The 13,887-nt window shown below is 43.7% G+C and overlaps 1 protein-coding gene across 6 annotated transcripts in view; it reads left to right on the top strand.

The window, feature by feature from the left end:
- ADAM23 (ADAM metallopeptidase domain 23) overlaps nt 1–13,887 on the top strand; it is a 306,801-nt gene that overhangs the window by 242,168 nt on the left and 50,746 nt on the right. For all 6 annotated transcript variants that reach the window (XM_082261892.1, XM_082261893.1, XM_082261894.1 and 3 more), the window contains exons 17-18: nt 1,994–2,098; nt 12,394–12,474. In XM_082261892.1, coding sequence (XP_082118018.1) covers nt 1,994–2,098; nt 12,394–12,474 — 186 coding nt within the window. The remainder of the gene's footprint in view (nt 1–1,993; nt 2,099–12,393; nt 12,475–13,887) is intronic.

Here is a 13,887-nt window from a genome sequence, read left to right on the forward strand (position 1 = left end):
TATTTTGGTACTAATTATGCCCTTCGCGTACTTCATCCTTGAAAGTAATCCAAACTTTGTTACATTAATATTAGTGAATTAAAAATAACTGTGACACATGTGGCCATCATCCATAATTGTATAAACAAGAAAAAAAGAGAAGGAAGAAAGTCGGACTGTACAGGCCAAAATGGAGGGATATCAGAAATTAAATAAAATGCGTGTTTTTATTATATCAAAAAATGCATAAAAACAATACACAATAACAAGTAAGTACACAATGACAAGTAGATAAAAATAATTCCTAGATGGAAATTATGACTGATGCAGTGAGTACTGTATTTTGCGCAGGTCTTCAGTGCTGACACGTTTCACCAAATGCTTCCTCAGGGCTACAAAGACCATAAAGTACCGTCTATAAGAGAGATAAAGTATAATTTCTACATCAGAGATCATAATCCACACGTCTCGCCATTAATGTTAGTGTGACAACCAATAATCAATTCCACGGTAGTGCAATCACTGTTCCTACGCAGTGTTAAAACATATGTCTGCAAACAATATAATCAAACGTGAAAAAATAATGAATAGGTTATATACAAACATTTGAACCTCAAAACCATGAAAAAAAGTCCATGCAAATAGCAAAAATACGTCTCCAAAGTGATTCAATCCAGGAAAGTTTGTGATTAGCAATCACATCCCTATGTGAGTAGAGGCAGGAATAATTTGCCACCAGTGAATTATTGAAGGCAAATAAGTTTTTAGTATGGGATCAATATCCACCTGGTAGGTCTCATCCCATCGCATGTGTGTGAGAGAAAACAAGAAGCCTCCAATAGTGCATTAATCCCATAAAATATTAATTAAAATCCAAGTAAACCACTCACACTTAAAATCATCTTGTACATTGCATGACAGTGGGTAGGTATCAGGTAGGCAACAACTCATTCCAGTCTCACCATCTCCACGCTGGCTTTACTGTCAGTGTAGTCACCTTCCACACTCTCCCACAATCAACACATTAACCGAGTTCCACATAGCCACTCCCAACACGTTTTGTCATATTCGACTTCGCAGGAGGGTGGCTATACAGTGCGGTATCTTGGTTTTTCTACTTATCTTCTCCTTACCCTCAGGTAACTACCGGGTCTCAAAGACATCCAGGTTTCATCACATTATCTCACTTAATGCAAGATGTTTTGTCCATCTGGACTATTAACACTACATAAGCCAACTGGAGATTATCCACCTGTGCTGAGAAAATAGTAACTACCAGGTTCCAAAGTCTCCCAGATTTCAACACAGTAACGTACTCAATGCAAGATATTTTATTAATTTGGACTATTAACCCTACATGTACCAAACACAAAGTATCCACTTATATTAACCTCCCTGGCGGTATGATTGTTTCTGATTTTAGGTGCTGAAAGCGGTACCATTATTTTGCATTTAATTCTTAAAGACGAGCAGCCCAAACCAACTATTTATATATGATTTTTTTTTACTGTGCGTTGTTCTTTATAACATCTCAGGTTTGATAAAGTTTGAAACACAATCATAAATTATAATATAATAAATAACTACAACAAAGTTAAAGCATATATATACATATATGTGTGTGTGTGTATATATATATATATATATATATATATATATATATATATATATATATATATATATATAGTACAGTAAAACTGCAGGCAAGGGCACTGGGGGGGGGGGGGGCAAACTAATGTCAATGTATTTTATTTAGTAAAGTAATCCAATAAGATTACAATATATCGGTGTGTTTGTGTGTTTTACCTTTTCAAATTTGCCGCTGGTTCCACCCCCCTGCGACGTGACCCATTACCCTTGAACTGCAAGTAATTATATTTTGAAACACAAGAAAAGTGCTGTAAATGCCTTATTTCACTAAGTTGTTGTAATGCCATATAATTCATATAGCTTGCAAATGTGGATGGGAAGCTGATTAACACCTAGGTCTAATCATATCCCATCTTTTTCGTAGACAAAACATTTTACCCAGGATTGTATTGGAGACTGCTGCAAGAAATGTTCTTTGTCTAATGGAGCACAGTGCAGTGATGGACCATGCTGCAACACATCTTGTCTAGTAAGTATAAACTAATGTTATTTTGGGGTTTTTTGTAATGCATTTGATCTTCTTTTAGGACTGTATGTGTGTATATATATATATATATATATATATATATATATATATATATATATACACATACATATATACACTTTATATACACACACTGTATATATATATATATATATATATATATATATATATATATATATCAAACTGTACTAGGCTTGATATCCTTCTATATTAGCTCTACTGCTTTTGTCCTGTGAATATTTTAGGAAAATAAAAACCTTGAGTGTGCTTTTGGAGGCAGCATGCAGTTTGCTTTGTAATCACAGATACATTTTACATGTATAGTCAACCAGGGAGGAGAGATGGTTTCATGTTTTCTGAACTATAGTTCATTTTCTGAATATTACTGCACGCCATTTCCCCTACAGTTTTCTTGCTAAATTTAGCCACAGGTGCCCAGCTGTAAGTTTTACAGCTTTGTAATGTTAGTTTCAACCTTGCTGCCCTGGTAGATGACCCACAAGCTTCATTAGGTCTAATACAGTCCTATTTACTCTGTGTCTTCTGTAATTAATGTGTCATGTGTCATACTGTACATGAAGACAGAGCAAAAATTACCAATATTATTTCATTAATATTTTCTTAGCCACAGGCATAATGCTTAGCTTAATGATACATTTAGAGGCCTTTGAATATGTGCAAGTAAAAGAACATTTTCATCTTGTACTCATCACTAGGGATGATCGAACGGTTCGGGTCGACCATCGGTTCGACCCGAACATTGGATGTTCGATATTCGGCCGAATACCGAACTTTTTTCTCGGCCACCAGAACCACCCAAAATGCACTGGGACAGGAACTGGGCTTTAAAAGCCTGTGATTGGCCCAGAAACGTCTGAAAAAGCCAATGAGGGGGCAGGAGTCTCCTAGGAACGTGATTGGAGTGACTACGGGGACCAGAGGCCAATCAGGAGTGAATACGCCCCACACTATATAAGATAGCCCCGCCTAACCCCTAGCACAGTGATACAGAGCCTGTTGAAGAGAGTGGAAGCAGTTCTCTGACTCCTGCTTTGCTACACTACATTTTCTACATATCGAGTGGTTCTAAAGCTCCATATAGCAGAATTGTATTTAGCTTACAGCCAGTGTAGTTAGATACAGCGATTGTGCTGGTTCTTAGAGTTACAAAAAAAAAACTTAAGGGGCAGTGTCAGTCTTCTGCTGTATGGAGCTTTCTATTTAGTGCGAGGAAAGGGATATCTAGTGTAGTTAGGGAACTTTGTACTACATTAGTTATATTTAATAATTGAGTTTCTGTAGGGAAAGTGAAAGTGTGAGGGTTCTGTTTAGTGAGCACGTTGCACAGTGCTGCTGTATCACAGCAGGTATACGTGCTTGCTAGGCAGCAAAATACAGTGACAACTTAATGCCTGTTGTTCAAAGCGTTAGGTGCACTGTACAAAAGCCTTTGCTACTGTGCGTGTCACACGCATCTGCTGTGCTGTATCCAGCGACAACTGTGGGTCGCATAGCAGTGTGCGTTTTTCACCGCACACAGTTGCCAACGCATCAGTGACAACTTAACGCCTGTTGTTCAAAGCGTTAGGTCCACTGTGCAAAAGGCTTTGCTACTGTGCGTGACACGCATCTGCTGTGCTGTATCCAGCGACAACTGTGGGTCGCATAGCAGTGTGCGTTTTTCACCGCACACAGTTGCCAACGCATCAGTGACAACTTAACACCTGTTGTTCAAAGCGTTAGGTCCACTGTGCAAAAGCCTTTGCAACTGTGTGTGACACGCATCTGCTGTGCTGTATCCAGCGACAACTGTGGGTCGCATAGCAGTGTGCGTTTTTCACCGCACACAGTTGCCAACGCATCAGTGACAAATATGCCTGGTAGACCAAGAAAAGGCATACGTGGCCCTGCTGCGGAAAGGGGCACAGCTTCTAGGGTGTCTAGAGGCAGGGGTGGACGTGGTGGTCAGTCCTCAGCCAGGCCACCATTTGGATTGTTCTCCGGCAGTGGCCAAGCTATACGTCCACAGTATGTACAGGAGGTGGTGGACTATATGACTAAACCCTCATCATCGGCATCATCTGCAACTACAGTGACCCAGGCAGAGAAAAGTGGTCAGTCTTCTGCAGTTGTCAGAACAAATACAGATGAGTCCATGTCCACCTCACGTCCTCCCTTAGACCCAACTTCAGACATGACAGAGGAGTCAGCTGAGCTGTTTGACCACAGTGTCGGCCATCTACTCCAGCCTGATGCTCAGTCCTTTATGGAGTCTGATTTTGGGTCTGAGTTTGAGGAGGAGGCAGAGCAAACAAGAGGGGAGAGCAGACGGCCTGCTCCATCTAAGGCCGCACCTGTTGTCTCCCGGGCCAGGCCTGATGCTCAGTCTTTGATGGAGTCAGATGTTGGGTCTGAGGTTGAGGAGGAGGCAGAGCAAGCAAGAGGGAAGAGCAGGCGGCCCGCTCCATCTAAGGCCGCACCTGTTGTCTCCCAGGCCAGGCCTGATGCTCAGTCTTTGATGGAGTCAGATGTTGGGTCTGAGGTTGAGGAGGAGGCAGAGCAAGCAAGAGGGGAGAGCAGACGGCCCGCTCCATCTTAGGCCGCACCTGTTGTCTCCCGGGCCACTATACACACCTCATCTTGCTGGGCCTTTTTTGAGACATCCCATGCAGACAAAAAAGTTGCGATCTGCAAGATTTGTAAGAAGGGTATAAAACGTGGCAAAAATGTCAACCACCTGGGTACAAGCTGCCTAAACAGGCATTTGACAACCCACCACTCGGCCCGTTGGCAGAAGCATTTAAAGAACCCACAAAAGGGCCAAAGATCGGTCAGTCGGCCTCCTAGTCCTCCTCGCACTCCTCCAGACTTGTATAAAGTACTCGAAATTTCTACTTGAGTAAAAGTACAAGTGCTCGATCAAAAAGTGACTTGAGTAGAAGTGGAAGTGCTCGCAGAAAAAGTTACTTAAGTAGAAGTACTAAAGTATTCAACATTTTTTTTACTTAAGTATTGCAAGTAGTTTTTTCAAAAAATTTGCTACTTAAGTACTAAAAGTAAAAAGTACCAGTAGTTTTGAAAAAAAAATTCTACTCAAGTACTGAAAGTAGAAGTAGAAGTACTGTGTTATGTAGTTATTAAAGAAAGAAGTCAAAAGTTTGAACATCATATTGTTTTTTATTATTTCAAATGATTTATTCAAATGATTAACCTGTGTTTTTTATCAGTTTCTTGATGCACTTTAAGCGCTGTAGCACCATTTGTTTGTTTCATATTTTCTCTTTATTGGAAAGATTTGGTATAGCAGGTTTTATTATACACAGCCTTTATTTTCGTATGCGCTGATTTACAAATGACATTATACACATTTTTTTGAGCTTTATGCAACCTGCCATCTACTGTTCTGGCAGCGGTAATTTTTTTAAAAGTAACTAGTAACTATACAGCACAAAAAAAAAATACTTGAGTAGAAGTATTGAAATCATCGAAAAAATGTAGTGAAGTAAAAGTAGAAGTAGGAGAAAAAAATTCTACTCTAGGAACGTACAGATACCGCATTTCGGTACTTAAGTACAGTACTTAAGTAGTTCTACTTCGTTACTATACATCTCTGCACTCCTCCTCATGCTCCACCTGCTCCACCTGCACATCAGTCTGTTCCTGGCCCTGCTATAGTCACTCGTCACCTGTTGGCAGCCTCCACTGACAGGGATGATGATATAGCAGGCAGTGTCGCATCTACCTCCAGCACACCACCAGCTGTAACATCTAGACGCCAAATTTCGATTCCACACATGCTGGAACGAGAAAAAATGTATACTCCCCGCCACCCACATGCCCAGCGTCTAAACAGTAGTTTGGCTAAACTACTGGCTCTGCAACTATTACCATTTAACCTGGTAGAGTCTGCTCCCTTCCGTGACTTCGCAAAATGTGCAGTTCCACAGTGGCAGGTGCCAAGTCGGCATTACTTTGCCCGTAAGGCCCTGCCATCCCTATACCAACATGTGGAAGGCAATGTAGTGTCGTCCCTGGCCAAGTCAGTCAGCCGTAAGATACACTTGACGGCTGACACTTGGTCAAGCAAACATGGGCAGGGACGGTACATTTCTGTCACTGCTCACTGGGTGACACTGCTTGCCAGCGGAAGGGATTGTAGCCAGGGCTCGGTGCTGCAGCCAGTGTTGCCCCCACATCTGCAAACAGCTGGTGGTGTCGCTGATCCGGGTAGATCGATCACTTCTACCCCCTCCTGCTCCTCCTCCTCTACCTCCTCCATGCCCTCCTCTGCAGAATGGTCCTTTGAATATGATGAGGTACCACGTAAACGTTCAAAGGGCTATTCTATGTCTCAGGCCAAAAGGTGTCACGCAGTGCTGCAGCTTGTGTGTCTAGGGGACAGGCAGCACACTGCCCCTGAGATTCTTGGGGCTCTGCAGGCACAGGCCCAGAGGTGGTTGACACCACGCCAGCTGCAGCCAGGGATGGTGGTTACTGATAATGGGTCAAACCTCCTGGCCGCCCTTCGTCAGGGAAAGTTAACCCATGTGCCATGCCTGGCGCATGTCCTGAATCTCGTGGTACAGTGGTTTTTGAACTCGTACCCGGGAATGCAGGATGTGCTAAGGATGGCAAGAAGGGTGTGCAGTCACTTCAGGCTGTCGTACAGTGCCACTGCACGTTTGGCCGAAGTGCAGTGCGAGTTTCACCTGCCGGTACACCGCCTCATCTGTGACATGCCCACCCGCTGGAACTCCACCTTGGCTATGCTGCAGCGCCTGTACACGCAGCAGAGGGCCCTCAATGAATACCTATGCGAGTACGGCACCAGCACTGGCTCTGCGCGCCTGGGCTTCTTTTCACCACGGCAGTGGCTTTTGATTAAGGATGCATGCGCTGTCCTCTCGCCATTTGAGGAGGCCACAAGGATGGTCAGCCGGGACAGCGCATGCATCAGTGACACCCTACCGGTACTGTTTTTGTTGGAGCACACTCTGCGTGGCATTATGGACAGGGCACTGGAGGCAGAGCAGCAGGAGGAAGAGGAGGACTTCCTTGCCTCTCAAGGCCCCCTTTATCCTGAGAATCCTGACCCCATTATGCCTAGCTCCCAGAGGCCCGAGCAGGATCCAGGGGTGAAAGAGGAGGAGGAGGACGATTCTGCGGGAACTTTTGCAGGGTTTGAGGAGGAGGAGGAGGAAGACATGCAGCAATCTGCAAGGCCTAGTTTGACTCCCTCGGGACACTTTGGAGTAGTGCGTGACTGGGAGGAGGAGGAGCCCGTTCAAGATAATGTCGTTTTGAGTGACCTGAGGAGTCAGATTCTCAGGCCTTCGCTAATTTGCGACGCATGGGAAACATCATGCTTCAGAGCCTGCGAAAGGACCCCAGAATCAAGGCCATTAAACAGACTGACCACTATTGGTTAGCCACCCTACTTGACCCCCGGTACAAGTCTAAAGTCTCTGAGCTTTTCCCATCCACCCAGAGAGTCCACAGGATCAAATCCCTTGAGGACAGTCTCAAGAGGATTCTGGTGAACACGTTCCCCGACTCCCGTAGGGTGCAGGGGCGGGGACAACCTACCATGGATTCTACTGGTGGTCACGAGAGGAGCGTTGGAGAAGGCGTGCGGTTGACGGATGCCTTTCGGTCTTTTTTTAGTCCTCAACGCCCAGGCCTCTCAGCTGCCACATCGCATCGACAGTGTCTGCATCACATGGTGGACGATTACGTGAGGGCACAAAGTGACACAGAGGGCTTTTCATGTGAGGAAGCCGATCCACTGTCATACTGGGTCTTAAGATTAGACCACTGGCCAGAACTGGCCCAGTATGCCATGGAGTTGTTGGCCTGCCCTGCTTCAGTGTCCTATCGGAACGGGCATTCAGCGCAGCAGGAGGATTCGTCACAGACCATCGAACGAGACTCTCCACCGACTCAGTCGACCGTTTGACATGGATATCAAGCTTTGATGCACCTGATGCAGACCTTGTAGACTAGGCTATTGTTGTGATGTGGCTGCTGAGCCTCAGTTTAAGCCTGGACCATGGTGCCACCCTCAAACCCTCCTCTCATTCTCTTTACGTTCACATAACCTCATTTTGGTTATAACAAAAACTACCATGTTTGCGCACCTGTTCCACAGGTGCACACCTTTACAATTTTTGGGCCTCCTTCAACACCAGCTCTTTGGGGTTAAGGTGGGGAGGCTATGCTAAACAAAAACTACCATGTTTGCGAACCTGTTCCACAGGTGCACACCTTTACAATTTTTGGGCCTCCTTCAACAACAGCTCTTTGGGGTTATGGTGGGGAGGCTATGCTAAACAAAAACTACCATGTTTGCGAACCTGTTCCACAGGTGCACACCTTTACAATTTTTGGGCCTCCTTCAACACCAGCTCTTTGGGGTTAAGGTGGGGAGGCTATGCTAAACAAAAACTACCATGTTTGCGAACCTGTTCCACAGGTGCACACCTTTACAATTTTTGGGCCTCCTTCAACACCAGCTCTTTGGGGTTATGGTGGGGAGGCTATGCTAAACAAAAACTACCATGTTTGCGAACCTGTTCCACAGGTGCACACCTTTACAATTTTTGGGCCTCCTTCAACACCAGCTCTTTGGGGTTAAGGTGGGGAGGCTATGCTAAACAAAAACTACCATGTTTGCGAACCTGTTCCACAGGTGCACACCTTTACAATTTTTGGGCCTCCTTCAACACCAGCTCTTTGGGGTTATGGTGGGGAGGCTCCACCAACACCAAAACTACCATGTTTGCGCACCTGTTCCACATGTGCACACCTTCATAATTTTTACGCCTTGTAAGATTCTGGTACCTTTGGTACCCTTATTGCCCATTTTTCATTGCATATTGCGTCCCACCTTTTCAGTTAGGTGGAACGCATATACCTTTAAGCTGCATGACATCATCACTGAGCGCCGCTCTGAGCGGCTATTTCAATCACCGGCTTTCTCTCACAGGTTGTTCGTTCAAACCGCATGCTTAACAGCCTTGTCTTATGCTGCCGGAGCCTCCAGCTATTCTCTTTACCTGGAACAGACCGGAACCTCGCTACTGATCCCGTATCTCGCTACCGGATCACTCCCTTACTACGGACCCTTCTACTTACTAACCTCACTAGTGATAAGTACCCCACAGGGGATTCCTTCATAACAAACTTACACTATCTACTTCTGCACATTACGGACTGTTACTATCTATGCTTTACTAATCCTATCATCTACACTGTTACATAGATTGCTAGCTCTTGAGTCTACTACCATCTATCCTTGCACTGGGTTAGTCTCTCCTGTATATGTCATCTGCTGTCCTTACCACCTGTTACTATACATGATTACTAACCTATCTGCATTCTACCTATTACCATCTACCACTCTCCTGAACATTACTATCAAGTGCTTATCATTGCTATCACTGCTCACGCCTGTCCCTTCAGCACATCACCTCTATACTGTCATATACATCCTATCACTCCAGGAACATCTTATAGAGTGTATGTGTATATGTATGCTGAGGCAGGTGGGTCCACAGTGATGAGTCTGGAGAGTTGGATCTGGTAATTCAACACATCTCTACATGACTACTGAGTGGAGATTCTGCAGCTGCAAATCCAGCTCACTATAATAAAAACGCAGGAGCGTTACACGCCTTCAACACCAGCTCTTTGGGCTTACAGTGGTATGGCTCCGCCAACACCCAAACTGTAACAATCCTACAGGCTCACCAGAGTCAGAGGACTGCTGGCCGGAGGTATGAGTGGAGCCCAGTGGCAAGGACCGCAGGCCGATAGTAGGTGCAGGGAGTCTGGCAGAGGCTTGGTCAGATAATCCGGGTTGGCTACGGTGGTAGCGGTGCTGGATGCCGGATGGACACCAGGTAGTACTCTGCTGAGGACACGGGTTCACCTGAGGTGCGGAAACTAAGTGATAGCTGGTTTTCACTAGAGCCCCTGATGGTGGGGATAGACTGCGCTGCAAGCTAACACCAGGACGCGGTCCTCAGGATCACCCAGCCAGGCAGAGTGCAGGTTTGGTCCGAAGGCGGAGGAGCAGACAAGGGATAACCAGAGAGAAGTCAGACGAGCCAAAGGTCGGGGAAGGCAGCAGTAAGCATGGTCAGACAATCCGGATCAGCAACAGATGTAGCAGTTCAGTAGGTAGGGACAAAGCAGAAGAGTAGTCGGTAGTCAATTCCTGGTCAGCGTTGGATTTGTGGTAGTAGATAGAGCAGCAGATGAGGAGAAGCTTGATCAGGGCTCAGGAGCTCAATAATCAGCAAGCTTGAGTGCACGGGGCTGGACTTATATAGGGAAGTACCAGGTGTCGGGAATCAAGGGTGATGAGCAAGGCTTGGCAAGACTAAGGTTGAATAATAGGCTTCAGGGAAGAATGTTCAGGGAAGAATGTTCAGGGAGGAAAGTCCAGAGAGGACGGTAGCCTAGTAAGCAGGGCTACCGCCAGGGATGTGGCTGGTCACGGGTTCGAATCCCGACACAAACAACAATTTTTGCGCACCTGTCACACAGATGCATATCATTGTAATTTTTTTTCCTTACAAAGGCAATTATTGCCTTCAATACCAGCACTTTCATAGGGATATGGTGTCAAGGCATCGTCGGCACCACCAAAGGCCCAATTTTTAAGCATCCTTTAGTTCTATTCAAAGTCAAGAGACAACAGTATTCATCCAAAACATCTCTAATCTTGTTTACTCTGCACTACATTGTGGCCCCTATCCCTAACCCTAACCCTCAATGTATCCGTGCACATATGTCTGTTTCTTGTGAGAATTCAAGTTAAAGTGCACCAAACACCATTTTACATGAAATAAAGTGCAACTACATACATCTTTGGACTTCTTGAAAACATTTGGTAATAATAGCCCCATTGTGGAAATACACCCGTTAATTATATGCACATTTAAAGAGACAGCACCTTTTTAAAAAAAAAAACTCTAATCTTGTTCCCAGTGCACTGCATTATGTCCCCATCATACACATTGGCTGTGCCGTTGATTAGGAGCAAAAGAAAGGTGTGGTTAAGCAAAAAAGTCATTTTTGAAGGTTTGGTATGCTATAATTCTGGTTCTGGACATGCTACAGAGCTGAAACTTCACAGGTACACCTTTTAGACCCCCCAGACACTAAATCCAAAGAAATCTCTCTCTCTTTTTTATTTTTTTTTTATTTTTTCAATAATTGGCTCTCTATCAAAAACGACAATTTTTAAGAACTTTTTTTGTGTGATTAATAGTCCCTGGGGCATGACCCAGAACCCTAGGCACTTTTTAGGGGCATTTATTGGGTTTTAGGGCTTCAAAATTGTGTTTTTTGATTCCAGAAGTTCGGGTCCCATTGATTTCAATGGGGTTCTGGAATCCGAACCGAACTTTCCTGAAATTCCGGTGTTCTGGTCGAACCGAACTTTTCAAAAGTTCGATCATCCCTACTCATCACTATAGATTATGATGATGGATTTATAGTACCATGTTATTACCACCTTTTTGTGATCAGTGTGGCTACATTAACTTTTATATCTCTTTGATCCATTTATCACTGAAAAGTCCTGATCAAGAGAAATCATGCAGAAACCAATCAGTGTGGGCTCTGCTGCTGTAAAAGCCATTGACTGACCAGATGTGCAAGAATAGGATCAGGGCTTTAATTAAGCTAGGGTTAGAACTAGGATCAGGTCTAGGTTTGCCGACTAGATCTTGGGACATCAAAAAGGCTCCACATGTTTCTTTTTCTTTTTACATAATATGTGCAATAATAAAAAGTCACTATTAAACTGTTAAGGAATTTATTGAAATTAGGCTAGGGTTCGGGTAAAACTCCTATAAAGTTACAAAATTGTTTTTCAGGAGCATTAGAAATAAAGATTTGTGAAATTTAGCAAAATATTTTCAATAGAAATCAAAATTCTTGAATTTGACGAAACGCCAAAGCAACCCAGAATATGCCAGAAAGTGTGCACTATTCATTAGGCCTGGGGACACCATGAAAGCACCCAGCTTTCATAGAGTTCATAGGCAACAAAGGGGAAATCATGGTCTAAAATGTTGATCCTGGTGACCTCTAACTGGAAACAGCAGATAGAAGATGGCAGGGCAAAAGCATGAACAACTTGTTATTTGGTGTACTAATGTAGGTATGTAGGTATTACTGAAACTAGTTTACAATGAATTGATATATGACTTTAGGACTGAAGTCTACTAATCAGGAAATACTGTTTATGTTATGTGTTACCTTTTCAGTTTCTACCTCGTGAGTATGAGTGTCGTAATGCAGTGAATGATTGTGACATCACAGAGCAATGCACAGGAGACTCAGGCCAGGTATTGTAATTTTAACTCTCCATATTGCATTTTTGCTTTGTGTTTTTATGCCTAAAATCTAGTGATATATACAACTTCTCCACCCACTGCCAATTATTACCCTAACACACCTTTCACCTGTTTTAGTGGTGATACAAGCTCCCAACTTAAGCTGGGCATGCACTGGTAGATTTTCGCACAAATTTACTGTTAGTACATTCGCTGATGTGAAAAAAATCATTCGAAAGTGCCTCAAAATTTAGTTTGCTTTCAACATTCAATTTTGGAATAAATGTAATTTCCGGAATGAAAACTTCCTCTATATGTTTGTTATGTGTTATCATTCACACAGCATACCTAATTATACTTTTAATGAAAAAATGTTTGTTTATATTTTTACATTTCTGGTTGTTGCTTTGGAACAGATTTATAGATGAAACTATATGAGCAGCTTCTCCTTTCTTATAATAGATGGCAATATGAGCACAAGGGACATACTTGAAGTACAGTGTGCTCAATTCGCAAAAGCACTTTTGCATGTGGTATTTGGGTCATGTGACACATTTTTCCCAAATATCAAATGCGATACTAAAAATGTCAATTAAGTATCCCTTTACGTAGTATTCACCCGAGCCATACCAGGCCACTGAACCATACCAGACCACATGCCCTTAATATGCATGGAGGTGCTTTGGGGGAGGGGGGTACCCCCTAAAGCACCTTGCCCCCATGTTGATGAGGACAAGGACCTCTTCTCCACAACTCTGGCCCCGTGGTTATGGGCATGCCGGGGTGTCTTGTCAAAATCTTGAAGCCCTCTTTAACAAGGGGGCTCCCAGATCCCTCCACCCCCTCCATGTGAATGGGTATAGGGTATACAGCACCCCTACTCATTAACCAAAAAAATGGCCAAAGTAAAAAAAAAAAAAACAGAGACAGTTTTTGACATGTCATTTATTTAAATAAGGAAAAAACAAAATTAATGTCCCCCCATTGTAAATCCAGCATCATTCACTGTCTGCCTACCCTCACAAAGGAAAAAAGGTTCCCACCCAGCACTTGGCTCCCGCTGACTGACAGCTCTGCTTCCCACCCACTGCTAAATAAATTAAGGGATGGGGTCACCAAGTGACATCACTGGATGACCCTGCCCCCTTGTGATGTATTCATTCCAGCACACTTTTTAATGGCAGCTATTCTTTTGTTTACATTCTACTGTTAGCAGGGAATCCCACTGGCAGAAGATGAGTCATGGTTGCTAATGACGCTGCGGGTGCTGACTCCTTAACAAGCAGCTATTCACTGGATGTTAGGGACGCTAGTGTTTTCCCAAAAATACTGCATTGCTTCAAGCAATAGCACATGATGTATTTTAGTAGCCTTTATTTATTGAATTGCAAAAAAAAAAAAAAAAACTAAAAAACGCTGAGCTAT

The sequence above is a fragment of the Pelophylax lessonae genome (genome assembly GCF_965119305.1).
Source record: "Pelophylax lessonae genome assembly, chromosome: 6".
Taxonomy (NCBI): domain Eukaryota; kingdom Metazoa; phylum Chordata; class Amphibia; order Anura; family Ranidae; genus Pelophylax; species Pelophylax lessonae.